At 39.7% G+C, this 25686-nt stretch overlaps 5 protein-coding genes and 2 long non-coding RNA genes across 7 annotated transcripts; 5 read left to right on the forward strand and 2 right to left on the reverse strand.

The window, feature by feature from the left end:
- The first annotated feature begins 1012 nt into the window (after positions 1-1012).
- Positions 1013-1709, forward strand: LOC148058842 (AMP deaminase 2-like). The gene is made up of 2 exons (XM_087781760.1): positions 1013-1070; positions 1130-1709. Exons 1-2 carry the CDS (start codon positions 1020-1022, stop codon positions 1322-1324), a joined length of 246 nt encoding a protein of 81 aa, XP_087637886.1. The 5' UTR covers positions 1013-1019; the 3' UTR covers positions 1325-1709.
- Positions 1710-1949: 240 nt separating this feature from the next.
- LOC148058843 (glutathione S-transferase Mu 3-like) lies at positions 1950-4295 on the forward strand. The gene is made up of 8 exons (XM_087781033.1): positions 1950-2107; positions 3051-3126; positions 3191-3255; positions 3315-3396; positions 3456-3553; positions 3619-3714; positions 3868-3978; positions 4055-4295. The coding sequence occupies exons 1-8, from the start codon at positions 2072-2074 to the stop codon at positions 4145-4147; spliced, it is 657 nt and encodes a 218-aa protein (XP_087637159.1). The 5' UTR covers positions 1950-2071; the 3' UTR covers positions 4148-4295.
- Positions 4296-5101: 806 nt separating this feature from the next.
- Positions 5102-6260, forward strand: LOC148058844 (uncharacterized). The gene is made up of 3 exons (XR_015709445.1): positions 5102-5258; positions 5907-6056; positions 6117-6260. It is a non-coding gene; the product is annotated as an uncharacterized LOC148058844 (long non-coding RNA).
- A 2786-nt stretch (positions 6261-9046) lies between these two features.
- Positions 9047-12238, reverse strand: LOC148058845 (uncharacterized). The gene is made up of 4 exons (XR_015709415.1): positions 12129-12238; positions 9322-9476; positions 9191-9261; positions 9047-9132 (listed from the first exon to the last, which is right to left on the reverse strand). It is a non-coding gene; the product is annotated as an uncharacterized LOC148058845 (long non-coding RNA).
- Positions 12239-13332: 1094 nt separating this feature from the next.
- On the reverse strand, positions 13333-18318 carry LOC148058846 (tripartite motif-containing protein 16-like). The gene is made up of 2 exons (XM_087781448.1): positions 18209-18318; positions 13333-14568 (listed from the first exon to the last, which is right to left on the reverse strand). Exons 1-2 carry the CDS (start codon positions 18316-18318, stop codon positions 13335-13337), a joined length of 1344 nt encoding a protein of 447 aa, XP_087637574.1. The 3' UTR covers positions 13333-13334.
- Positions 18319-20905: 2587 nt separating this feature from the next.
- LOC148058847 (AMP deaminase 2-like) lies at positions 20906-21627 on the forward strand. Its single transcript, XM_087782039.1, has 2 exons — positions 20906-20988; positions 21048-21627. The coding sequence occupies exons 1-2, from the start codon at positions 20938-20940 to the stop codon at positions 21240-21242; spliced, it is 246 nt and encodes an 81-aa protein (XP_087638165.1). The 5' UTR covers positions 20906-20937; the 3' UTR covers positions 21243-21627.
- Positions 21628-21857: 230 nt separating this feature from the next.
- LOC148058848 (glutathione S-transferase Mu 3-like) lies at positions 21858-24197 on the forward strand. Its single transcript, XM_087782032.1, has 8 exons — positions 21858-22024; positions 22953-23028; positions 23093-23157; positions 23217-23298; positions 23358-23455; positions 23521-23616; positions 23770-23880; positions 23957-24197. Exons 1-8 carry the CDS (start codon positions 21989-21991, stop codon positions 24047-24049), a joined length of 657 nt encoding a protein of 218 aa, XP_087638158.1. The 5' UTR covers positions 21858-21988; the 3' UTR covers positions 24050-24197.
- Positions 24198-25686: the final 1489 nt, after the last annotated feature.

A 25686-nucleotide genomic window follows, 5' to 3' on the forward strand; every position in this document is an offset into this window, starting at 1 on the left:
CCAAAATATTTGCTGTGAAGGTGATCTAGTCTAGTGGTCGGACTCTCTGCAAGAACAACCAGAGGTCATGGGTTCAAGCCCCAGCTGCTACCTTAGTTTTGAGATTTTGACTGCGGGTGAAGGTCAAATAGAACAAAACCAAAACATTTGCTGTGAAGGTGATCTAGTGTAGTGGTCAGGCTCCCTGCATAGACAACCAAAGGTCTTGGGTTCAAGGCCTCATTATTTTTTTAGTCTTGAGATTTTGACTGAGAATGAAGGTCAAATAAAACAAAATGAAAACAAATCATTGTGATCTAGTGTAGTGGTGAGACTCTCTGCATTCACATCCAGAGGTCTTGGGTTCTATGCCAACTATGTTTTAGTCGAGATTTTGGCTTAGAGTGAAGGTCAAATAAAACAAAACCAAAAAAAAACTGTGTCAAGGTGATCTAGTGTAGTGGTCAGACTCTATGCATTGACATCCAGAGGTCTTGGGTTCAATGCCCAACTATGTCTTAAGTCTTGAGATTTTGAATTAGAGTGAAGGTCAAATAAAACAAAACCAAAATAACTGCTGTGAAGGTGATCTAGTCTAGTGGTCAGACTCCCTGCATACACAACCAAAGGTCTTGGGTTCAAGGCCTGGTTGTATTTTTAGTCTTCAGATTTTGACTGAGAGTGAAGGTTTAATAAAACAAAACCAAAATATTTGCTGTGAAGGTGATCTAGTCTAGTGGTCGGACTCTCTGCAAGAACAACCAGAGGTCATGGGTTCAAGCCCCAGCTGCTACCTTAGTTTTGAGATTTTGACTGCGGGTGAAGGTCAAATAGAACAAAACCAAAATATTTGCTGTGAAGGTGATCTAGTGTAGTGGTCAGGCTCCCTGCATAGACAACCAAAGGTCTTGGGTTCAAGGCCTGGTTGTATTTTTAGTCTTCAGAGTTTGACTGAGAGTGAAGGTTAAATAAAACAAAACCAAAATATTTGCTGTGAAGGTGATCTAGTCTAGTGGTGAGATCAACCGAGCTCCTGCGACATGTGTGAACTCTCCAGGAACAGCGTCCTGATGAGCGGCTTCTCCCACCAGGTAACCCTTCACACCCGCTCCTCCTCCTGCAGGATCTCTGACACGTTCCTCTGGAGCAGGTGAAGAGCTACTGGCTCGGCCCGAGCTACAACAAAGAAGGTCGCGAGAGCAACGACATCCGACGCACCAACGTCCCCGACATCCGTGTGGCGTATCGTTACGAGACCATGTGCGAGGAGCTGAGTCTGATCACGCAGGCCATCCGCACGGACGAGCTGGACGCCATCGAGGAGGAGAGCTTGTGCATGAAGTGACCAGAAGATCCGTTTATGTTCCTGTTCTGATCCATATCTCCTTAATTTATTCATGATTGACTTTGATTTAGTGTCTGTGTTCGTGTCAGAAACAATCATCAGGACTGAAGATGCTTCACCGTCTGTTCAGAGCAGATTCAATGTCATCATGTGTTTCCTGCACGAATCTCTTCTTTCAACAAGTCATGAGACTCGAACCCCTTCTTTCAGCTGCTGACGATATCGAGTCCATCTTCGTGATCTTGTCTCCCAGTCTTGTGTTGCATGAACCTTCACCTGAAGAACCTGAACATGATCCGTTCTCTGTTCCTCGTCTGGTGCCAAATAACTTCCTCCTCGTTTGTCGTTGGAATATTATTTATGTGTCAATAAAGATTAAAGTTTATGTTCGAGAGATTTTGTTTCTTTGCACCGGATGATGAACAATAATAATGTGTTTTAAAAAACATCATCATTTGAACCTTTAAGGTGAAGCTACATAAAGAATTGTGCAGAGTCATGGCTGACAAAAGATCCCGTCAGTTTGATGGATGATAGAAACACAAGTTCATTCATGTTCAACCTCCTGTGACGTCAAACAATGAGGTTTAGTTCCCGCCCGCCTGACTCCGCCCACCTCCGCCGTCACACGCGCGTGATAAAACCACCTCTCCCTCTCCTCGCTGTAACTCCAGCTCACACACCTGACACCTGTGCAGCTCCTGCTCACCTGTGCCGCTCTGAAGCTCTGAAGAAGCGCCATCCATCATGTCTATCACCCTGGCTTACTGGGACATCCGCGGGGTGAGCAGCTTGTTTTCTGCACGTTTGTCTCTCGTTTCTGTTCATCGATGTTTCCGAGGAGCGTCTGTGAAGCAGAACAACAGACGCGTCTGTGTTTGTCACGCACGTGTTGAATTAAAGTTGTTTTCATGAGTTTTAATGAGTCGATGCTAAAGCTAAAGCTAAGAGGGTCACGTGACCACTGACGGGGTCAAAGCACGTTGTTCTCGCAGAAGTTAAATGATGTGAAATATTGTCTTTTCAGGGACATTTATGCAGTGATTTTTATTGGAATAAAACTTACTTTAATCGTCCACTAATTCATTTTTACACACTTTCTGCACTTTGTAAATAATTAAATGTTATATTAATTTGTTTTTAATGTGTCGAGTTGAGACTTCCGGTTAAACTCTTAACGAACAATAACCGAAACAAATAATTCTGAAGAGGTTCAGCTTTTACATTAAAACAAATCCGAGCTTAAATCTGTTTAAAAAAAGTCTTTAAATAATTAGAAAGAAAAAACACTCAGCAGTAAATATTCATTAATGTTATTTATATTAAACGTTCTGTCTTCATGCTTGGGCTATTTATTTATTTAAATCTTGTTTTTGTTTTATTAAAGATGAAAAATATATGTAAGTAACTTATATTTATATAGCGCTTTTCCAGACCAGGGTCACAAAGCGCTTAAACAATCAAAACAATATTCAATAAAGTATATACTTTAAAGATCAAGATAAAACTGAGAACAACACAGGAGTCTCAGAGAATCAAGGAAAAGCCTGAACGAAAAAAAGATGTTTCTTGAAAGAGTCAGTAGATCCATCAAGCGCAAAGAGAGAGGAAATATATATATATATATATATATATATATATATATATATATATGTATGTGTAAATATATATTTTTCATGGTCTGGAAGAAAAATGAAAACACGTAACAAGTATTTCTTCTCTCCAGCTGGTTCAGCCCGCCCGCCTGCTGCTGGAGTTCACAGGAACCAAGTACGAGGACAAGAAGTTCAGCTGTGGAGAAGGTCAGACCTGGAGTTGTCCTTCCTTGAAGAGTTGAATCCTCGTCTCATGTCTTTAACTTTCCAGCCCCGAACTTCGACAAGAGCTGCTGGCTGGACGAGAAGAACAAGCTCGGACTGGACTTCCCCAACGTGAGTGGACCTTCAGATGAGTCTCAGAACATGTTCTCCAACCTTCTCCCTCCGAGCAGCTGCCGTACCTGATCGACGGAGACACCAAGGTCACCCAGAGCAACGCCATCATGAGACACATCGCTCGCAAACACAACATGTGTGAGTGTCTTCAGTCGTCCGTCGACTCTGGTTCGGTCCTGACGTCTCCTTCTGAGCAGGTGGTGAGACTGAGGAGGAGAAGGTGCGCGTGGACATGATGGAGAACCAGGCCATGGACTTCAGGAACGGCTTTGTGAGGATCTGCTACTCGGACTTTGTGAGTCTCGGTTGTATTTGACCTTTGACCCGGAGCGCTGTGACATCATCTCTTCTCCACCACAGGACCGTCTGAAGCCCGGCTACATGGAGAACCTGCAGGGAGTCCTCACACTTTTCTCCAAGTTCCTGGGCGACAGGAAGTGGTTCGCTGGAGATAAAGTGAGGAGAGAGAGAGTCGGGAGCATCATTTAAATATTTCACTCTTGAACCCAAGACCTTTGACCCTCCCTGCTGACAGGGTCATCTGAGAGCTGTCACTCATGGAAACTAGATGTTTTAATAAGGCTCCTCACAAACGTCTGTGTCCCTCAGATCACCTTCGTGGACTTCATCATGTACGAGCTGCTGGACCAACACAGGATGTTGGACCCGGCGTGTCTGGGCGACTTCAAGAACCTCCGAGACCTTCTGGACCGCTTCGAGGTGAGTTCGTCGTAAAGAAGATCCATCAAACATCATGGATCTGACACGTTCAAGACGTTCTGATCCTCTGTGTCAGGCTCTGGAGAAGATCTCGGCCTACATGAAGTCCGACAGGTTCATGAAAACCCCCGTCAACAACAAGATGGCCAAGTGGGGAAACAAGAAATAGTGTCGATTAATTTTGTTACTTCGACTCATTCTCTAGTGATTTCGTAGTTGAATCTGTGATGAAAGTTTCCTTAAAACAAAATAGTCGTAAATGATTTTCTAGCTTCTGTTGTCGAAGCAACACTTGAAAAATAAATCATGGGTGAGAACCACGGCCTCAGAGTTTTTAATTGGCACTTGGATAAAAAGATAATTTCCAACATTTTTTAATATAACGACACAATTACCTGATAATGCGGCGAAATATTTACATTGTTTACTTAAATAAATAACTTTAGTTTATCCTCGTTCTTTAACAATATAAGGTTCGTTCCGGGTTGTATGTTTACGGGGGACTGTTGTTAGTGTGACACACGCTTCAACAACATGCTCATGACCCTGGCTAACTGGGACATCCGCGGGTGAGAACCTTGACTTTCTACAACAGCTGAACCATGTTGTGACTTAAACTCGTATTAGTGACGAAACTAGCGTTTATTAAAAGTCGTGATTCTATTTTGTTGAACTTTTATATTCATTAACTTTTGTCCCGAAGTTTGTTTGTAAATAAAACAATAGAACTGAGTCTTTCTCGTTCATGTGTTGAATTAAACTGTCAGTGAAACTGTAGTCGTTGCTAAAGCTAATGCTAAGAAGGAATATTCTATAAGTAAGTAATTTGTATTTATATAGCGCTTTTTAGTAAGTAATTTTTATTTCTAGGTCACAAAGAACTTTAACAATCAAACAATTTATTATTATATACACAGTTAAAATGTATTCTTTAAAAGATGAACATAAGACAAACACCGGAGTCTCAGAAAATCAGGTAAAATCTTTTTTGAGTGTCTTCAGTCGTCCATCGACTCTGGTTTGGTCCTAATGTCTCCTTCCTGGACAGGAGAAGGTGAGCGAGGACATGATGGAGAAGCAGGTCATGGACTTCGGGAACTTCTTGGTGAGGATCCGCTGCTCTGACTGTTATATTTGACCTTTGATCTGTGACCTCCTCTGTTCTGCACCACAGGAGCGTCTGAAGCTACACTGAGAACCTGAGGAGTCTTCATGCTTTCTTCAACTTCCTGGACGATGAGAACCAAGTGTCCCTCACTGGACCTCCATCGAAAATAAAAGTATAGTATACAAGATTCTTTTTTTAAACATGATATCTTTACTTACTTTAGAAAATCAACATTTTTAAACCCTTTCACAACACTTTATGTAACACTTGCTAAATAAATAACTTAAGTTTACTTGATTTAAGTATCACATTTTAAGCCACTGATTTTTTTAAACTGTTAAAGTGGTATGAATATTCATATTTATGCAAATGCTAATTTAAAAACAACAGGTTAATAGTGAAGAACATAAACAACTGTCGACATCAGTGAAAAGCAACAGAACTAAATACAACAAACACTGTTAAAGAATAAATAAAGGGATGTAAAGTATGACGATTATTGTGACATAAATCATCTCAAGTATCAACGTCTTTGAAATGATGTTAAATGATTGAACTTGTTTAAGTGAATATATTTATGAATAGTTAGTTTGAACTGTGATGATTAATATGATCAAAGGTAACAAACATGTTAAAGTTGATAATATCTTGTGAAGATGAAAGTTGTCGTTGAATCATGTGATGATGAAAATACTTTGAATCATGTACTGAAGTATTTTCCTCCATCATTCTCAACCTTCAATGTTCTTTGAAACCATTTATTCCATCGTTGATCATGTGACATCGAAGTTTCAAGGTCGACTAACTTTTCTTCTTTTAGCTGAACTTCCTCAAGATCTGCTGACGACGAAGATATTGAGTCGAGATCAGATGAACTTCTCTGTTGCTGATCCACACTTGAAGGTCATGAGATCCACACATGAAGGTCATGAGATCCACACCTGAAGATCATGGCTCGCTAACACCACCTGTGAGTGTCTTCAGTCGTACATCAACTCTGGTTTGGTCCTAATGTCTCCTTCCTGGACAGGTGAAGGTGAGCGAGGACATGATGGAGAAGCAGGTGATGGACTTCAGGAACATCTGGGTGAGGATGAGCTTCTGTGACTGTTGTATTTGACCTGTGACGTCCTCTGTTCTCCACCAAAGGAGCATCTGAAGCTGCTGCACCGAGAACCTGAGGAGTCTTCACACTTTTCTTCAACTTCCTGGGTGACAGGAAGTGGTTGGATGAAGATCAAGTGTTCCTCACTTGATCTTCATCCAACCACTTCCTGTTGGGGAGGAGGGGCCATAGTGGGGTCCGCAGAGGGGGGAGGAGAGACCAATTTTTGACGTCATAGTTTGAGATTTTCCATATGCAAAATAAAAGTATAACCCCTCCTTTTGCTCTCTTGATGTTTCGGGGGAGGACACGGCCCTACTACCCCGGATTCGCGCCCGGTCTGGTTTGCTCCAGCTCCCAGAGTGAAGGGTGGGATTCGAACCCTGAGCTTGTGAGGCTCAGAGAACCGCCAGTCGGTTGATCTCACCACTACACTAGATCACCTTCACAGCAAATATTTTCGTTTTGTTTTATTTGACCTTCACTCTTGTAAATCTGAGTTAAAATCTTGGAGCTGAAGGAAGTGCTGGGTCTTGAACCCGAGACCTGTGGATGTCCATGCAGAGAGTTCAACCACTACACTATATCAGCTTCACACTCAAATGTTTTCGTTTTGTTTTATTTGACCTTTATTCTTGTAAATCTGAGTTAAAAATCTCATGACAAAAGAAACATCTGGGTGTTGAACCCAAGACCTCTGGATATCTATGCAGAGAGTTCAACCACTACACTAGATCAGCTTCACACAATCTATTTTTCGTTTTGTTTTATTTTACTTTTATAAATCTGAGTTAAAATCTCATGACAAAAGGACCTGCTGGGTGTTGAACCCAAGACCTGTAGATGTCAATGCCAAGAATCCTACCACTACACTAGAACAACTTCACACCAAAAATTTTCGTTTTGTTTTATTTGACCTTCACTTTTGTGAATTTGAGTTAAGATGTTAGCAGAAAGCTGGGTCTTGAACCCAACACCTCTGGGTCTGCTTGTTGATACATGATTATCTGAGTGAGCTATTACTCTCTTGGGTTATAATTTCACCAAACCTTCTCCAACTGAGACTCTTGTTTTTTACTTGCCTTAGTTTGGATATAAGTGATAAAATAATAAATTGGAAGGTTGGATAAAGAACCAGGAACCTTCAGAAATGCAGTGAACTTGGAGCTGGATGGAAACATTTGTCCAACTGAGATACAAGAAGACGAAGAAAGACAAATAATGAATGTATAAACTTGTTGAGGTTGTGTCGCCCCCTGCAGGGACACGAGAGAACAGTCACTCAGGTCCTAGTTGTGTTTTTGAAGGTAAAGGAGAGCAGTGGACTTGAACCCAGGTCATAAGAGCTCAGGAATCTTAAAAAAGTACTAGAACTTGAACCACTGGACCACGAAGGTTGAGCTAAAATCTTTCAAACAGAAGTTTTCATTCTTTGGATCAACCAACGATCAAGTGAAAGGGAAGTTAAAGGTGCAGCGTCTTACTTTAAGTCTTGAGATTTTTGACCAAGAGTGAAGGTCAAATAAAACAAAACCAAAACATTTGCTGTGAAGGTGATCTGATGTATTGGTGTGATCAATCAGCCCTTGTTCCAAACGGTAATGGTTCAAATCCCGATTTCAAAAAGAAATGTAAAAAACTAATGAGTGTAGTAACATATATATGGAGGCCCTTCCTTAGTCACGTGAAATAAAACAAAAACAAAAAACAAAGTGTGAAGGTGATCTACTCTAGTGGTTGGACTCTCTCCATGAACAACCAGAGACCATGGGTTCAAGACCCAACTGCTAGCTTAGTTTTGAGATTTTGACTGAGAGTGAAGGTCAAATAGAGCAAAACCATAACAAATAAAGAGTGAAGGTGATCTAGTCTAGTGGTCGGACTCTCTGCATTAACATCCAGAGCTTATGGGTTCAAGACTCAGCTGTTACTTTAGTTTTGAGATTTTGACTGAGAGTGAAGGTCAAATAAAACAAAACCAAAAAACAAAGCATGAAGATGATCTAGTCTAGAGGGTGGACTCTCTCCATGAACAACCAGAGGTCATGGGTTCAAGACCCAACTGCTAGCTTAGTTTTGAGAGTTTGACTGAGAGTGAAGGTCAAATAGAACAAAACCAAAATATTTGCTGTGAAGGTGATCTAGTGTAGTGGTCGGACTCTCTGCAAGAACAACCAGAGGTCATGGGTTCAAGCCCCAGCTGCTACCTTAATTTTGAGATTTTGACTGCGGGTGAAGGTCAAATAGAACAAAACCAAAATATTTGCTCTGAAGGTGATCTAGTCTAGTGGTCAGACTCCCTGCATAGACAACCAAAGGTCTTGGGTTCAAGGCCTGGTTGTATTTTTAGTCTTCAGATTTTGACTGAGAGTGAAGGTTAAATAAAACAAAACCAAAATATTTGCTGTGAAGGTGATCTAGTGTAGTGGTAGGACTCTCTGCAAGTACAACCAGAGGTCATGGGTTCAAGCCCCAGCTGCTATGTTAGTTTTGAGATTTTGACTGAGAGTGAAGGTTAAATAAAACAAAACGAAAATATTTGCTGTGAAGGTGATCTAGTGTAGTGGTGAGATCAACCGACTGGCGGTTCTCTGAGCCTCACAAGCTCAGGGTTCGAATCCCACCCTTCACTCTGGGAGCTGGAGCAAACCAGACCGGGCGCGAATCCGGGGTAGTAGGGCCGTGTCCTCCCCCGAAACATCAAGAGAGCAAAAGGAGGGGTTATACTTTTATTTTGCATATGGAAAAATCTCAAACTATGACATCAAAAATTGGTCTCTCCTCCCCCCTCTGCGGACCCCACTATGGCCCCTCCTCCCCAACAGGAAGTGGTTGGATGAAGATCAAGTGTTCCTCACTTGATCTTCATCCAACCACTTCCTGTCGCCCAGGAAGTTGAAGAAAAGCATGAAGACTCCTCAGGTTCTCCATGCAGCAGGTCCTGGGTGGAGAACATAGGATGTCACAAAAATACAACAGTCACAGGAGCTCATCCTCACCTAGATGTTCCTCAAGTCCATCACCTGCTTCTCCATCATGTCCTCGCACACCTTCTCTTCAGTCTCACCACCTGTTCAGAGAAGAGACATTAGGACCAAACCAGAGTTCATGGACGACTGAAGACACTCACACGTGGTGTTAGCAAGCGATGGATCTCATGATGACCTTGAAGGTTCAATCTCCGTCACATATGTTCAACAATCTTCTCCACAGTTGGACTTCTTCTCTTCGTACCCAGTACCAGTGAACTCCAGCAGGGGGCGGACGAGCTGAGCCAGCTGGAGACTAAAGAGAAGAACAATCAATGAAACTACAGTTTACACAACAACAACAACAACAGAATCTAATAAGTGAAGTCTCAATACATTCAGATGTTTCTAAGACACTAAACACAACTTTAATATGTCTGTTACCATGTTATCCTAGTTTTGTCCTCAAAAAACAAGATATTTACTTAAACGAGGGAAACAAAAAATATGGACCAAAAACATTTTGTGTTCAACTTAAACCAAAGTCTGTTGCTGTGTCTCAAATCGCATACTAGCGTAATAAAACCTGTGCAGTTTAAACACCTTTTTATTTCTCTCCCAGAGCCCCAGGGCTCCACCTCCAGAGCTGCTGCTGATCCAGGATCTTCACCACGTCATCAGATCCCGAGTTCTCTCCAGCACCTCCATGGACTCTTCTACACTCTCCTCTTTTTTTTCTCTCACTATAATTTCCCTCACTCCTCTCCTTATCCATCTGTCTACCCCCCCATCCTTCCTCCCAGCCGGTCAAAGCGGCAGGCCGTCAACAATGAGTCTGGTTCCACTCAAGGTTTCTGCTTCTAAAAGGAAGTTTTTCCTCGCCATAGTTCACCGTACAGCTCACTGTACAGTGTTTTGCTTCTTGCTCTTTGTTGAATTGCTGGATCTATTTTTCCTTAATCAACTGTAGTCTTATTTCAACTGTATAGTGTCTTGAGATAACTTTTTTTATGATGATAATAATAATAATAATAATAATAATCTCTATTTATATAGATAAGACACTTTAAATAAAATTTAATTGAAATTGAATTAAAAGTTAGTATTCTTAGTGTGTTAGTGCGTCTCAATTCTTAGTATGCGTCCGCCATCTTGATGACGTTTTAAACGGAAGTTACGTCATATATAAATGCATATATATTCATATACTTAAAGGTGCATTTTCAGCAGCATTAGAAGGATGACACTTCTTCGGTGCTGATACCAGCTTAAATATCTCGCGAATATCGATCCTGAGGGATCAATAAAGTTTTACCTTTTACCTTACCTTAATATTTCGATTCTCATATTTTTTCTTTTTTTTTTCCCCCAAACTTGCAAAACGTGCTGCCAGCAGGTGTCGCTAGTGTTCCTACAGCTGGTTGAAACATCATTAAATAAAAGTAGAAGAAGAAGCCGTCATGTGATTTCCGGTTAGTGTGTAGCAGCAGAGTTTGATTTGAGACATACTATCTGTGGAGAATTTGCGTACTAGTTAGTAAGTACACTAAACTGATGCATACTAACTTCTAGCATACTAAGATTAGTATGCGATTTGAGACACAGCCCATGTGTTTCTAGAGTTTATTGTTCGCTTTTCATTTAAATTATGCTCCGAGGCCTTTAGTAACAACAGCGCCCTCAAACGGCATTGACACGTAACAACAAGGAAGTATTTCAATAGTTTCAACATCTTTTCATTGATTTAAAAAAATGCTCATATTTGTTACATCAAATTATTTTGTATTACAATAATAATCATTCGACCGATGTATTAGTAATTTCGAAAGTATAATATAAAAATATTTATAAGACAATAAATATTCACTTTACATTGAAATTAATTAATTGAAACAAAATAAAAACAAAATAAAAAACGGGGAAGATTTAGACGACACCTGTCATCACTAGAATCTGCTTTAATTCAATAAACAGTGAGTTTAATGACACAAGTTTAGTTTAGGTCGCAACAATGTTAAACACTTTAACTTATGTTACATGTTACAAGTCATGTTTAATGGATCAAATGATCCAAATTACAGGATCGCTACAAAACTTATTCAGTTTATTGGATTTGTTTACATCAGTTTTATTGTTGTAATATATGATCATTTGATTCACGTTTATTTGCAAAACCTACTTTATGTGTAGCAGAGAAGACGATTAGTTGCTCTAAACATCTTCATAACGTTGTTGTTCATAAAAGGCTGATCAGTCCCTTATTATCATACTATCGACACCAAGATACAAATACTGAACTTCTTATAAAACTTATCTTTATCCTCAGCAAATATCAAGTCTACATTTAAAACATTTATTTCTTCTTAATCTTTTTTGTTCATGTGGCTCCTTGTTCAGGCCTTTTATAAATAAACATTTCATTCTCTATAAACCAATATTCATCTTGTTTCAATCTTTAAAAAATAAATGTGAGAAATGAACATATTTTCAAGTACACAGTGATTTTTCTTTCTCATCCTTTAAAAAGCTTTTTGACACATTTAAGACCAGATTAAAAAACATTTAAATGCGATAAATAAAGTGAACAAACGTAAAAGTAAAACCTTTGAAACATATTTCTAACTTTAAACCTTAAATAATGAATAAACTTCTCCCTTACAATATTTGACCTTCTGCACATGCGTGGATAATGTGCTTCTGACCTTTGACCTCATTAGCGTCAGGTGTTCGTCTTAGCATTAGCATTAGCAACGACTACAGTTTCACTGAAAGTGACTTTAATTCAACACATGCATGAACGAGAAAGACTCAGTTCTATTGTTTTATTTACAAACAAACTTCAGGACAAAAGTTTATGAATATAAAAGTTCAACAACTTTTAATAAACGCTAGTTTCGTCATTAATATGAGTTTAAGTCACAACATGGTTCTCAGCTGCTGTAGTTGTGTAGAAAGTCAACGTTCTCACCCGCAGATGTCCCAGTAAGCCAGGGTCATGAGCATGCTGGAAGTTTTCATCTTCAATGTTGTTCAAGCTGGAGCATCAGCTAGTTTGGTCACGTGACTGTGACGGCGCAGGTGGACATCCGGGTGGGATTTCTTCTTCTTAGAGCGCCCTCTGGTGGATCTAAGAAAACATAACTCGTCCATTGAGAATCCGCTGAAACTTCAACGTTAATCTTTCAAATAATAAAGACAAGGATGGGAGTTGAACTTGCAACTTCTCACAGGGTTGACTGGAGTCTATGCTTTAGGAAAACTTAAACTAAAACGAGGAAGAGACTGAAGTTCTTCCATGTTTGTCACTTTCTCCTTGATTCTCACGCGCACACATGCGCGCGCACGTTCATTGTGAATCCTCTGAAACTTCCTCGTTTAATTGATCTTTTAAATAATGTATTGAAACACTTTGAAGGATTTAAAGGGAACAAAAATGTTCATTTTTCTGAAATTATTAGTTTAAAAAAAAACATTGTATTCAACTTAAATCAATGTTTGTGTTTCTATGAACAACTTTCTTGTTCGCTTCTCATTTAAATGCGGCTCCGAGACCTGTAGTAACCACAGCGCCCTCAAACGACAGTGATGCGTAACAACAAGGAAATATTTCATTATTTTCATTCGTGTTTATTCATAAACTGATAAAAACAAACACCAGAAATCATTTTTCATGCTAAACATTTTGAATTAAACAGTAACAAAATATGTCAATTGAAAAGAAAACAGAGCCCGAACGTCTGAAACATAAAGTAATTGATACTCAAAACGAAATTAAAATAGAAATAAAAAGAGTTTGACGAACATCATTTACAATAAAACATATTTGTTACATGTTTCTGCAAAGGTTTTTGTGTAAGTAAGTAATTATTTGTCATCAACAAGATTGAACGTGATCAGTTCAAAGGTCAAAGTTATCTCCTCAGGATTGACAGGTTTGACTCGTCAAAGAAGGAGAAACACCAGATCCATCATGAACGTGTTCAGTGGAGAAGATTTAAAGAAGACTCGTCATCGTGAGTGAGAATCAAATCCCAGAGAATCTGATCAAGTCGAGTCACATGACGTCACTGTGTCTTCACTGCAGCACAAACAACAAACGTTCTCGGAGACTTTCATCCAAACATTGAAGCTTCATGTGATGATGTCACTCCTGGAGACACGATCTTACTGGCGTCTACTTCAGCTTCACAAACTCACACGAGGACCAAACCCTGACTCCAGCATGAAGAGGCTCAGTGAACCTGGTCTGGACTGTGCGGAGGAGAGTCATGGTCTCAGAGACGCTGTAGAAGGACAGAAGACCTGCAGAGTGATCCAGGTAGACCCCCACTGTGGAGGGTCTGACTCTGGAGATGGAAGTCTTGATGCTGTTGTGTAGAAATGAACAACCTGAGTTGTAACAACATAAACTCCAGGATTTGTCATTATATCCAAATCCACTTTCATTTCCAGATCTGCTGATGTTCTTGTATGAAACTGCTACATCACTATCTTCTCTTATCTTCACCTCCCAGTAACAACGTCCAGTCAGAGACTCTTGACTCAAGACCTGAGGATACATATTGAATCTGTCTGGATGATCAGGACGAGGCTGATGTTTCCACATGTTTGTCACTTTCTTGTTTCCTTCAGACAACATCAACCATGACTGTGCAGTGTTTGGATCCAGAGTGAAGTCCTGTGAGTGTGTGAGGAACTGCTCTCTCTCTGGATGGATCATCAGTGAGATGTTGGTCCACGTGTCTCTCAGAAGGTCTACTGTCACTTCCTCAAAGCGGCGGTGAGTTTGCTCAAGGGTCATGGAGGAGGTCGTGTCTTCACTGACCTCTGAGAGTGAGAGCTGCATCTTAGCATCTTTCTTCTTCAGCTCAGAAATCTCCTGCTCCTGAAGTCCTCGGACTCGAGCAGCTTCAGTCTCCAGCAGAGATCTGACCTGCTGTTCCACATCAGAGTATGTTCTCTGGAGGATCTGGATCATCTGGCGGAGGGTCTCCTGACTGCTCTTCACTACTTGATCAGCAGAGATTCTGATGTATTTCTTCTCCTGCTGGAGCAGCTCCACTTCATTTTTTCTCTTCCGGATCTTCTGCTGGATCCTTCCTCGACTCTGATCCACGTCTTTCTCTCTCTCCCTCCTCTCTGCTGCGGCCGAGACGATGTCATGATCTTTGTGTTGGTCCACAGCACAGACAGGACAGATGAGCTTCTGATCAGAACGACAGAACATCTTCTTCTCCTCCTTGTGTTCAGAGCAGATCATCTCCTGGAGCTGCTTGGACGGCTGGACCAGCTTGTGTCTCCTGAAGGCCGGAGATTCTCGATGAGGCTGAAGATGTTCCTGACAGTAGGAGGCCAGACACACCAGACAGGAGTTGAGGAGTGGAGTTAAAGTATAATGATGTTCTATTCTATGTTAATCTTTGTATCCTTTGATCCATGTTCTTTATCTTTAGACTTAGATTGCATCATCTTGTTCTTTCTCTTTATTTCTCTTTGTTCTTGTTGTCTTTATTTGTCATGAATAATTGTTTTATTGGAATTGGAAAATCACTAATTCCCGAAGGAGACCTCCTGAGGGATCAATAAAGTTCTAAATAACCTAAATACTTAAGTTGGTCCTGGAAGTTGGAGTGGAACAGATGTTGGACTCGTTCTCCGTCTTTACGGAGTGTCAAGCGAGGGTTTTTGATACAAATGCAGGAGTGATGACACACGCGTGTCTTTGATTTAACAAAGTATAAAGTTCAACTCACTTTCATAACAAAATTAAACAGTATAATATAAAGTACTGTTAAGAAAGATTAAACCTGCATGAACAGACAAAGTTACAAAGCAATTCTACAAGTTTCACACACAGAGAAAAGCAAATGGTTGCTTCGATACAACGTTCATTTATACACAGAAATATAACCAAAACATGGCTCACCTAGGAGTGACAAGCAGGTTTTTTAATACAAATGCAGGAGTGATGCACACATGTGTCTCTGAGCAGCTGAAGCATCTGAACAACACGCGTCTCATCGTTTTCTTTTGTTCATGTGCTTTAGACAGACTCAGGTCTGTTATAAATGAAAACATAATACTGTATCAACTAATATGTTACTATTTAGTGTTTTTATTTCTCATCATTTAAAAACTGTTGGACAGATTTAAGGCTGTTTTTTTTTAACGTGAAATAGAATAGAATAGAATAGAAACTCTTTATTCATCCAGAGGGGAAACACACTTTTACAACAGCGCAGTTTAAAAAAATAAAGTGCAAGGAAAAAAGAATAATAAAAGAGATAATACAAAATAAAATTAAAACGATCTTAAAAATATACAAATTATTTACAAAATTAGAAATTTAACACTATTAACAAAATAAAATAGAATAGAATAAAATAAAATAAAATAAAAAAATAGAATAAAACACACAAGAAGAAAAACACACTACGGATTAGCATCAGGATATTTAAAGTAGAGAGTTAAATATCCTGACACCAGTTGGGATGAAGGACCTTCTATACGCTCCTACACTGGGGGGCCTGAGCCCCTGAAGGAGCTGCTCCTCCACGGTCAGGTGCAGTGGGTGGAGAGTGTTGTCCCTGATGGAGGATAGTCTGGAGAGTGTCCTCCTCTCTCCCACCTCCTCCACCTCCTCCTCTCTCCCACCTCCTCCACCTCCTCCTCTCTCCCACCTCCTCCACCTCCTCCTCTCTCCCACCTCCTCCTCTCTCCCACCTCCTCCACCGAGTCCAGCGAGCGACAGGACAGATCCTTGTGACCAGCCTGTTCAGTCTCTTCCTGTCCCGGTCCTGCTGCTGCTCCCCAGCAGACCACAGCGTAGTGGAGAGCAGAGGCTACCACAGAGTCATAGAAGGTCCTTAAAAGTGGTCTGCACACTCCGAAGGACCTCAGTCTCCCCAGGAGGTGGAGGCGACTTCGGCCCTTCTTATACACGGCGTTGATGTAAGTTAAGGTAAGGTAAGGTAAAACTATATTGATTGAAATTGTTTCTGGACGAAATTGTATGGACCAGTTCAGTTTATTGTTGAGGTGAACACACAGGTAAAACTATCAACGAAGTAAACAAAAGTAAAATAAAAAATGTTCTAACTTTAAACCTTAAATAGATGACATTGAATTACTGTCAAACCTTCTCATGATAAATATATTATTTTGACACTTATACTTCCTGTTCCTTCATTATGTCTTCAAAATGTTATAAACTCTTCAAATAAAATTTGAATAGATAAGTTTGCTTTAACAAGTTTCCCTTGAAAGAGTGGAGTTAAAGTATAATGATGTTCTGTTCTATGTTAGTCTTTGATCCATGTTCTTTATCTTTAGACTTAGATTGCATCATCTTGTTCTTTCTCTTTGTTCTTGTTGTCTTCTTATTTTTTATGAATAATTGTTGTATTGGAAAAAAACTAATTCCTGAAGGAGACCTCCTGAGGGATCAATAAAGTTCTACCTGACCTAAATACTTAAGTTGGTCCTGGAAGTTGGAGAGGAACAGATGTTGGACTCGTTCACTCAAACACATTTTAAAGATGAATGTTTACATTTTTTACCGTCTCCTCATCAACATGTTATAATTGAGATGATCAACAACTATTATTGATTCCAACAGTGATAATGAAGAACATTTGTCTTAAATCTACAAATGTTTATTATACTTGAAACTCAACATTGTCTGAATGTATCATAGTTGTTGATGTTCTATTTACACATTTATAAGACAACTGTTGGTTTACTATGAGGAAGAAATGTTTCCACTTTTTGAATGTAAAATGATCAATTGATGGTATTGGAAAGTATCAAAACATAACTTTAGATACTTAAGTAATGTTGGCTCGATATTGACAGTTTATATTTGTTCATTTTAAACATGAATCACTCTGGTGTAAATGTTTATATTTTACATACACGGTTATTAACCGAATAACCGAGGCGAGCAATGGATTATTTAAATGTTTAAACATCTTCAGATGAAGTTTAACGAGAATAAAAGTGTTCATCAGTAACTTCGCGTCAGTAGAATGTGTCTCACCTGCACGTGTTTGAATGTATTCTAATTATATTCGTGAGATAAAGGTAACTTACAAATAGTCATCACGTGATGTTGTATTAAACAAGCGTGTTTTAAGGAAGTGACGTCATGTTTCTTTGACTCTAGAAGAATCTATATCGAGCCAACTTTACAAATAACATTGATGCGCAACAACAAGTATTTTATTATTTCCATTCGTGGTTTTTCATTATCCTTTTAGTAACTTACTTTACGTAAGCAACGTAATATAAGAGGTTTAAAGGGAACAAACTAAGTAACTTGCATAAATAAAGTGAAGAAATTAAAAAAAAACATGCATGTGTTGAAATAAAGTCACATACAATACCATCATTTTACATTCAAAGAGTGGAAACATTTCTTCCTCATAGTAAACCAACCACTATTCAAACAATAATTCGCAGCTTTCAAGTAAAATAAACATTTGTAGATTTATTGACACTTTTATAAGACAAATGTTCTTTACTATCACGGTTGATCATCTCTATTATTTGCACAATGATAACAGTGTTGAGAGCAGACGGTAAAAATGTAAACATTCATCTTTCAAACGTGACAATGTGGTTACAGGTTATTAAAGATTGAATCAAGAGATGATTATTTAGAACTAACTTTGAAATTCACACGTATTTCTTTGTGAGGATAAGATGGTTTTTAAATGTGAAATGTGTTATTATCACAGTATTTTCGTAATATACTCAAGATGTTCAAAAAGCATTTAAATGCTTGAACTTTTTAATTTATTATAAAGATACGAGTCAAATAAATCATCTTCTCTGCTACAAACGACTTAACTTTATTTATGCAAGTAAGTTACTTGGTTTGTTCCCTTTAAACATCTCATATTAAGGATAATGAAAAAACTAAATACTTGTTGTTACGCATCAACGCCGTTTGAGGGCGCTGTTGTTACTAAACCTGCAGGTTATTTATACTCACTATTAACGTGTAAAGTAAAAGGAGAGTCAACTTTTTAAGACGACGGCATAAACCTCTCCTTCAGTCTCTTGAAATTACGGGGGGAGGACAGAGACCCCCCCCTGGCTTGCGCCCCCGGTGTGATTTGATCCAGATCCCCGGCGTAGGGTGAGAATTGAAGCATTACGCGCACATCCAGAGGTCTTGGGTTCAATACCCAACTATGTATTTAGTCTTGAGATTTTGGCTTAGAGTAAAGGTCAAAAAGTAAACAAAACGAAAAAAATCAGTGTGAAGGTGATCTAGTGTAGTGGTCAAGCACTATGCATTGACATCCACAGGTCTTGGGTTCAATACCCAACTATGTCTTAAGTCTTCAGATTTGGGCTGAAAGTGAAGGTCAAATAAAACAAAACGAAAAAAAAATCACTGTGAATGTAATCTAGTGTAGTGGTGAGACTCTCTGCATTGACATCTAGAGGTCTTGGGTTCAATGCCCAACTATGTCTTAACTCTTGAGATTTTGAATTAGAGTGAAGGTTAAATAAAACAAAACCAAAATATTTGCTGTGAAGGTGATCTAGTGTAGTGGTCAGGCTCCCTGCATAGACAACCAAAGGTATTGGGTTCAAGGCCTGGTTGTTTTTTTAGTCTTGAGATTTTGACTGAGAGTGAAGGTCAAATAAAACAAAATGAAAACAAATCATTGTGATCTAGTGTAGTGGTGAGACTCTCTGCATTCACATCCAGAGGTCTTGGGTTCTATGCCAACTATGTTTTAGTCGAGATTTTGGCTTAGAGTGAAGGTCAAATAAAACAAAACCAAAAAAAAAACTGTGTCAAGGTGATCTAGTGTAGTGGTCAGACTCTATGCATTGACATCCAGAGGTCTTGGGTTCAATGCCCAACTATATCTTAAGTCTTGAGATTTTGAATTAGAGTGAAGGTCAAATAAAACAAAACCAAAATAACTGCTTTGAAGGTGATCTAGTGTAGTGGTGAGACTCTCTGCATTGACATCTAGAGGTCTTGGGTTCAATACCCAACTATGTATTTAGTCTTGAGATTTTGGCTTAGAGTAAAGGTCAAATTAAACAAAACGAAAAAAAATCAGTGTGAAGGTGATCTAGTGTAGTGGTCGGACTCCCTGCATAGACAACCAAAGGTATTGGGTTCAAGGCCTGGTTGTTTTTTTAGTCTTGAGATTTTGACTGAGAGTGAAGGTCAAATAAAACAAAATGAAAACAAATCATTGTGATCTAGTGTAGTGGTGAGACTCTCTGCATTCACATCCAGAGGTCTTGGGTTCTATGCCAACTATGTTTTAGTCGAGATTTTGGCTTAGAGTGAAGGTCAAATAAAACAAAACCAAAAAAAAAACTGTGTCAAGGTGATCTAGTGTAGTGGTCAGACTCTATGCATTGACATCCAGAGGTCTTGGGTTCAATGCCCAACTATATCTTAAGTCTTGAGATTTTGAATTAGAGTGAAGGTCAAATAAAACAAAACCAAAATAACTGCTTTGAAGGTGATCTAGTGTAGTGGTGAGACTCTCTGCATTGACATCTAGAGGTCTTGGGTTCAATACCCAACTATGTATTTAGTCTTGAGATTTTGGCTTAGAGTAAAGGTCAAATTAAACAAAACGAAAAAAAATCAGTGTGAAGGTGATCTAGTGTAGTGGTCGGACTCCCTGCATAGACAACCAAAGGTCTTGGATTCAAGGCCTGGTTGTATTTTTAGTCTCCCGATTTTGACTGAGAGTGAAGGTTTAATAAAACAAAACCAAAATATTTGCTGTGAAGGTGATCTAGTGTAGTGGTCATGCTCCCTGCATAGACAACCAAAGGTCTTAGGTTCAAGGCCTACCTGTAATTCTAATATTGAGATTTTGACCAAGAGTGAAGGTTAAATAAAACAAAACCAAAACATTTGCTGTGAAGGTGATCTAGTGTAGTGGTCAGGCTCCCTGCATAGACAACCAAAGGTCTTGGGTTCAAGGCCTTGTTGTTTTTTTAGTCTTGAGATTTTGACTGAGAGTGAAGGTCAAATAAAACAAAATGAAAACAAATCATTGTGATCTAGTGTAGTGGTGAGACTCTCTGCATTCACATCCAGAGGTCTTGGGTTCTATGCCAACTATGTTTTAGTCAAGATTTTGGCTTAGAGTGAAGGTCAAATAAAACAAAAACAAAAAAAACTGTGTCAAGGTGATCTAGTGTAGTGGTCAGACTCTATGCATTGACATCCAGAGGTCTTGGGTTCAATGCCCAACTATGTCTTAAGTCTTGAGATTTTGAATTAGAGTGAAGGTCAAATAAAACAAAACCAAAATAACTGCTTTGAAGGTGATCTAGTGTAGTGGTCAGACTCCCTACATAGACAACCAAAGGTCTTGGGTTCAAGGCCTGGTTGTATTTTTAGTCTTCAGATTTTGACTGAGAGTGAAGGTTTAATAAAACAAAACCAAAATATTTGCTGTGAAGGTGATCTAGTCTAGTGGTCGGACTCTCTGCAAGAACAACCAGAGGTCATGGGTTCAAGCCCCAGCTGCTACCTTAGTTTTCAGATTTTGACTGCGGGTGAAGGTCAAATAGAACAAAACCAAAATATGTGCTGTGAAGGTCATCTAGTGTAGTGGTCAGGCTCCCTGCATAGACAACCAAAGGTCTTGGGTTCAAGGCCTGGTTGTATTTTTAGTCTTCAGAGTTTGACTGAGAGTGAAGGTTAAATAAAACAAAACCAAAATATTTGCTGTGAAGGTGATCTAGTGTAGTGGTGAGATCAACCGAGCTCCTGCGACATGTGTGAACTCTCCAGGAACAGCGTCCTGATGAGCGGCTTCTCCCACCAGGTAACCCTTCACACCCGCGCCTCCTCCTGCAGGATCTCTGACACGTTCCTCTGGAGCAGGTGAAGAGCTACTGGCTCGGCCCGAGCTACAACAAAGAAGGTCGCGAGAGCAACGACATCCGGCGCACCAACGTCCCCGACATCCGTGTGGCGTATCGTTACGAGACCATGTGCGAGGAGCTGAGTCTGATCACGCAGGCCATCCGCACGGACGAGCTGGACGCCATCGAGGAGGAGAGCTTGTGCATGAAGTGACCAGAAGATCCGTTTATGTTCCTGTTCTGATCCATATCTTCTTAATTTATTCATGATTGACTTTGATTTAGTGTCTGTGTTCGTGTCAGAAACAATCATCAGGACTGAAGATGCTTCACCGTCTGTTCAGAGCAGATTCAATGTCATCATGTGTTTCCTGCACGAATCTCTTCTTTCAACAAGTCATGAGACTCGAACCCCTTCTTTCAGCTGCTGACGGTATCGAGTCCATCTTCGTGATCTTGTCTCCCAGTCTTGTGTTGCATGAACCTTCACCTGAAGAACCTGAACATGATCCGTTCTCTGTTCCTCGTCTGGTGCCAAATAACTTCCTCCTCGTTTGTCGTTGGAATATTATTTATGTGTCAATAAAGATTAAAGTTTATGTTCGAGAGATTTTGTTTCTTTGCACCGGATGATGAACAATAATAAAGTGTTTTAAAAAACATCATCATTTGAACCTTTAAGGTGAAGCTACATAAAGAATTGTGCAGAGTCATGGCTGACAAAAGATCCCGTCAGTTTGATGGATGATAGAAACACAAGTTCATTCATGTTCAACCTCCTGTGACGTCAAACAATGAGGTTTAGTTCCCGCCCGCCTGACTCCGCCCACCTCCGCCGTCACACGCGCGTGATAAAACCACCTCTCCCTCTCCTCGCTGTAACTCCAGCCACACACCTGACACCTGTGCAGCTCCTGCTCACCTGTGCCGCTCTGAAGCTCTGAAGAACCGCCATCCATCATGTCTATCACCCTGGCTTACTGGGACATCCGCGGGGTGAGCAGCTTGTTTTCTGCACGTTTGTCTCTCGTTTCTGTTCATCGATGTTTCCGAGGAGCGTCTGTGAAGCAGAACAACAGACGCGTCTGTGTTTGTCACGCACGTGTTGAATTAAAGTTGTTTTCATGAGTTTTAATGAGTCGATGCTAAAGCTAAAGCTAAGAGGGTCACGTGACCACTGACGGGGTCAAAGCACGTTGTTCTCGCAGAAGTTAAATGATATGAAATATTGTCTTTTCAGGGACATTCATGCAGTGATTTTTATTGGAATAAAACTTACTTTAATCGTCCACTAATTCATTTTTACACACTTTCTGCACTTTGTAAATAATTAAATGTTATATTAATTTGTTTTTAATGTGTCGAGTTGAGACTTCCGGTTAAACTCTTAACGAACAATAACCGAAACAAATAATTCTGAAGAGGTTCAGCTTTTACATTAAAACAAATCCGAGCTTAAATCTGTTTCAAAAAAAGTCTTTAAATAATGAGAGAAAAAACACTCAGCAGTAAATATTCATTAATGTTATTTATATTAAACGTTCTGTCTTCATGCTTGGGCTATTTATTTATTTAAATCTTGTTTTTGTTTTATTAAAGATGAAAAATATATGTAAGTAATTTGTATTTGTATAGCGCTTTTCCAGACCAGGGTCACAAAGCGCTTAAACAATCAAAACAATATTCAATAAAGTATATACTTTAAAGATCAAGATAAAACTGAGAACAACACAGGAGTCTCAGAGAATCAAGGAAAAGCCTGAACGAAAAAAAGATGTTTCTTGAAAGAGTCAGTAGATCCATCAAGAGCAAAGAGAGAGGAAATATATATATATATATATATATATATATGTATGTGTAAATATATATTTTTCATGGTCTGGAAGAAAAATGAAAACGTGTAACAAGTATTTCTTCTCTCCAGCTGGTTCAGCCCGCCCGCCTGCTGCTGGAGTTCACAGGAACCAAGTACGAGGACAAGAAGTTCAGCTGTGGAGAAGGTCAGACCTGGAGTTGTCCTTCCTTGAAGAGTTGAATCCTCGTCTCATGTCTTTAACTTTCCAGCCCCGAACTTCGACAAGAGCTGCTGGCTGGACGAGAAGAACAAGCTTGGACTGGACTTCCCCAACGTGAGTGGACCTTCAGATGAGTCTCAGAACATGTTCTCCAACCTTCTCCCTCCGAGCAGCTGCCGTACCTGATCGACGGAGACACCAAGGTCACCCAGAGCAACGCCATCATGAGACACATCGCTCGCAAACACAACATGTGTGAGTGTCTTCAGTCGTCCGTCGACTCTGGTTCGGTCCTGACGTCTCCTTCTGAGCAGGTGGTGAGACTGAGGAGGAGAAGGTGCGCGTGGACATGATGGAGAACCAGGCCATGGACTTCAGGAACGGCTTTGTGAGGATCTGCTACTCGGACTTTGTGAGTCTCGGTTGTATTTGACCTTTGACCCGGAGCGCTGTGACATCATCTCTTCTTCGCCACAGGACCGTCTGAAGCCCGGCTACATGGAGAACCTGCAGGGAGTCCTCACACTTTTCTCCAAGTTCCTGGGCGACAGGAAGTGGTTCGCTGGAGATAAAGTGAGGAGAGAGAGAGTCGGGAGCATCATTTAAATATTTCACTCTTGAACCCAAGACCTTTGACCCTCCCTGCTGACAGGGTCATCTGAGAGCTGTCACTCATGGAAACTAGATGTTTTAACGAAGCTCCTCACAAACATCTGTGTCCCTCAGATCACCTTCGTGGACTTCATCATGTACGAGCTGCTGGACCAACACAGGATGTTGGACCCGGCGTGTCTGGGCGACTTCAAGAACCTCCGAGACCTTCTGGACCACTTCGAGGTGAGTTCGTCGTAAAGAAGATCCATCAAACATCATGGATCTGACACGTTCAAGACGTTCTGATCCTCTGTGTCAGGCTCTGGAGAAGATCTCGGCCTACATGAAGTCCGACAGGTTCATGAAAACCCCCGTCAACAACAAGATGGCCAAGTGGGGAAACAAGAAATAGTGTCGATTAATTTTGTTACTTCGACTCATTCTCTAGTGATTTCGTAGTTGAATCTGTGATGAAAGTTTCCTTAAAACAAAATAGTCGTAAATGATTTTCTAACTTCTGTTGTCGAAGCAACACTTGAAAAATAAATCATGGGTGAGAACCACGGCCTCAGAGTTTTTAATTGGCACTTGGATAAAAAGATAATTTCCAACATTTTTTAATATAACGACACAATTACCTGATAATGCGGCGAAATATTTACATTGTTTACTTAAATAAATAACTTTAGTTTAGCCTCGTTCTTTAACAATATAAGGTTCGTTCCGGGTTGTATGTTTACGGGGGACTGTTGTTAGTGTGACACGCGCTTCAACAACATGCTCATGACCCTGGCTTACTGGGACATCCGCGGGTGAGAACCTTTACTTTCTACAACAGCTGAACCATGTTGTGACTTAAACTCGTATTAGTGACAAAACTAGCGTTTATTAAAAGTCGTGATTCTATTTTGTTGAACTTTTATATTCATTAACTTTTGTCCCGAAGTTTGTTTGTAAATAAAACAATAGAACTGAGTCTTTCTCGTTCATGTGTTGAATTAAACTGTCAGTGAAACTGTAGTCGTTGCTAAAGCTAATGCTAAGAAGGAATATTCTATAAGTAAGTAATTTGTATTTATATAGTGCTTTTTAGTAAGTAATTTTTATTTCTAGGTCACAAAGAACTTTAACAATCAAACAATTTATTATTATATACACAGTTAAAATGTATTCTTTAAAAGATGAACATAAGACAAACACCGGAGTCTCAGAAAATCAGGTAAAATCTTTTTTGAGTGTCTTCAGTCGTCCATCGACTCTGGTTTGGTCCTAATGTCTCCTTCCTGAACAGGAGAAGGTGAGCGAGGACATGATGGAGAAGCAGGTCATGGACTTCAGGAACTTCTTGGTGAGGATCCGCTGCTCTGACTGTTATATTTGATCTGTGACCTCCTCTGTTCTCCACCACAGGAGCGTGTGAAGCTACACTGAGAACCTGAGGAGTCTTCATGCTTTCTTCAACTTCCTGGACGATGAGAACCAAGTGTCCCTCACTGGACCTCCATCGAACCACTTCCTGTGGGGATGACAGATAAGGTGGGAGGAGACAATTGTTATGACATGTTTTGAGCTGCAAAATAAAAGTATAGTATACAAGATTATTTTTTTAAACATATCTTTACTTACTTTAGAAAATCAACATTTTTAAACCCTTTCACAACACTTTATGTAACACTTGCTAAATAAATAACTTAAGTTTACTTGATTTAAGTATCACATTTTAAGCCACTGATTTTTTTAAACTGTTAAAGTGGTATGAATATTCATATTTATGCAAATGCTAATTTAAAAACAACAGGTTAATAGTGAAGAACATAAACAACTGTCGACATCAGTGAAAAGCAACAGAACTAAATACAACAAACACTGTTAAAGAATAAATAAATGGATGTAAAGTATGACGACTATTGTGACATAAATCATCTCAAGTATCAACGTCTTTGAAATGATGTTAAATGATTGAACTTGTTTAAGTGAATATATTTATGAATAGTTAGTTTGAACTGTGATGATTAATATGATCAAAGGTAAGAAACATGTTAAAGTTGA

The sequence above is a fragment of the Callionymus lyra genome, chromosome 19 (genome assembly GCF_982586985.1).
Source record: "Callionymus lyra chromosome 19, fCalLyr1.hap1.1, whole genome shotgun sequence".
Lineage (NCBI taxonomy): Eukaryota > Metazoa > Chordata > Actinopteri > Syngnathiformes > Callionymidae > Callionymus > Callionymus lyra.

Bases quoted from the DNA above. Each gene is read 5' to 3' on its own strand.
- LOC148058843 (XM_087781033.1), top strand. From the start codon at position 2,072: ATGTCTATCACCCTGGCTTACTGGGACATCCGCGGG. The intron at 3,127-3,190 runs GTCAGACCTGGA...TTAACTTTCCAG, and splicing joins GAAGTTCAGCTGTGGAGAAG to CCCCGAACTTCGACAAGAGC. The intron at 3,554-3,618 runs GTGAGTCTCGGT...TCTCCACCACAG, and splicing joins GGATCTGCTACTCGGACTTT to GACCGTCTGAAGCCCGGCTA.
- LOC148058842 (XM_087781760.1), top strand. From the start codon at position 1,020: ATGTGTGAACTCTCCAGGAACAGCGTCCTGATGAGCGGCTTCTCCCAC. The intron at 1,071-1,129 runs GTAACCCTTCAC...CCTCTGGAGCAG, and splicing joins TGAGCGGCTTCTCCCACCAG to GTGAAGAGCTACTGGCTCGG.
- LOC148058848 (XM_087782032.1), top strand. From the start codon at position 21,989: ATGTCTATCACCCTGGCTTACTGGGACATCCGCGGG. The intron at 22,025-22,952 runs GTGAGCAGCTTG...TCTTCTCTCCAG, and splicing joins CTTACTGGGACATCCGCGGG to CTGGTTCAGCCCGCCCGCCT. The intron at 23,881-23,956 runs GTGAGTTCGTCG...CCTCTGTGTCAG, and splicing joins ACCTTCTGGACCACTTCGAG to GCTCTGGAGAAGATCTCGGC.
- LOC148058846 (XM_087781448.1), bottom strand. From the start codon at position 18,318: ATGCTTCAATTCTCACCCTACGCCGGGGATCTGGATCAAATCACACCG. The intron at 14,569-18,208 runs GTTTATGCCGTC...AGATTAACATAG, and splicing joins TTCAAGAGACTGAAGGAGAG to AATAGAACATCATTATACTT.
- LOC148058847 (XM_087782039.1), top strand. From the start codon at position 20,938: ATGTGTGAACTCTCCAGGAACAGCGTCCTGATGAGCGGCTTCTCCCAC. The intron at 20,989-21,047 runs GTAACCCTTCAC...CCTCTGGAGCAG, and splicing joins TGAGCGGCTTCTCCCACCAG to GTGAAGAGCTACTGGCTCGG.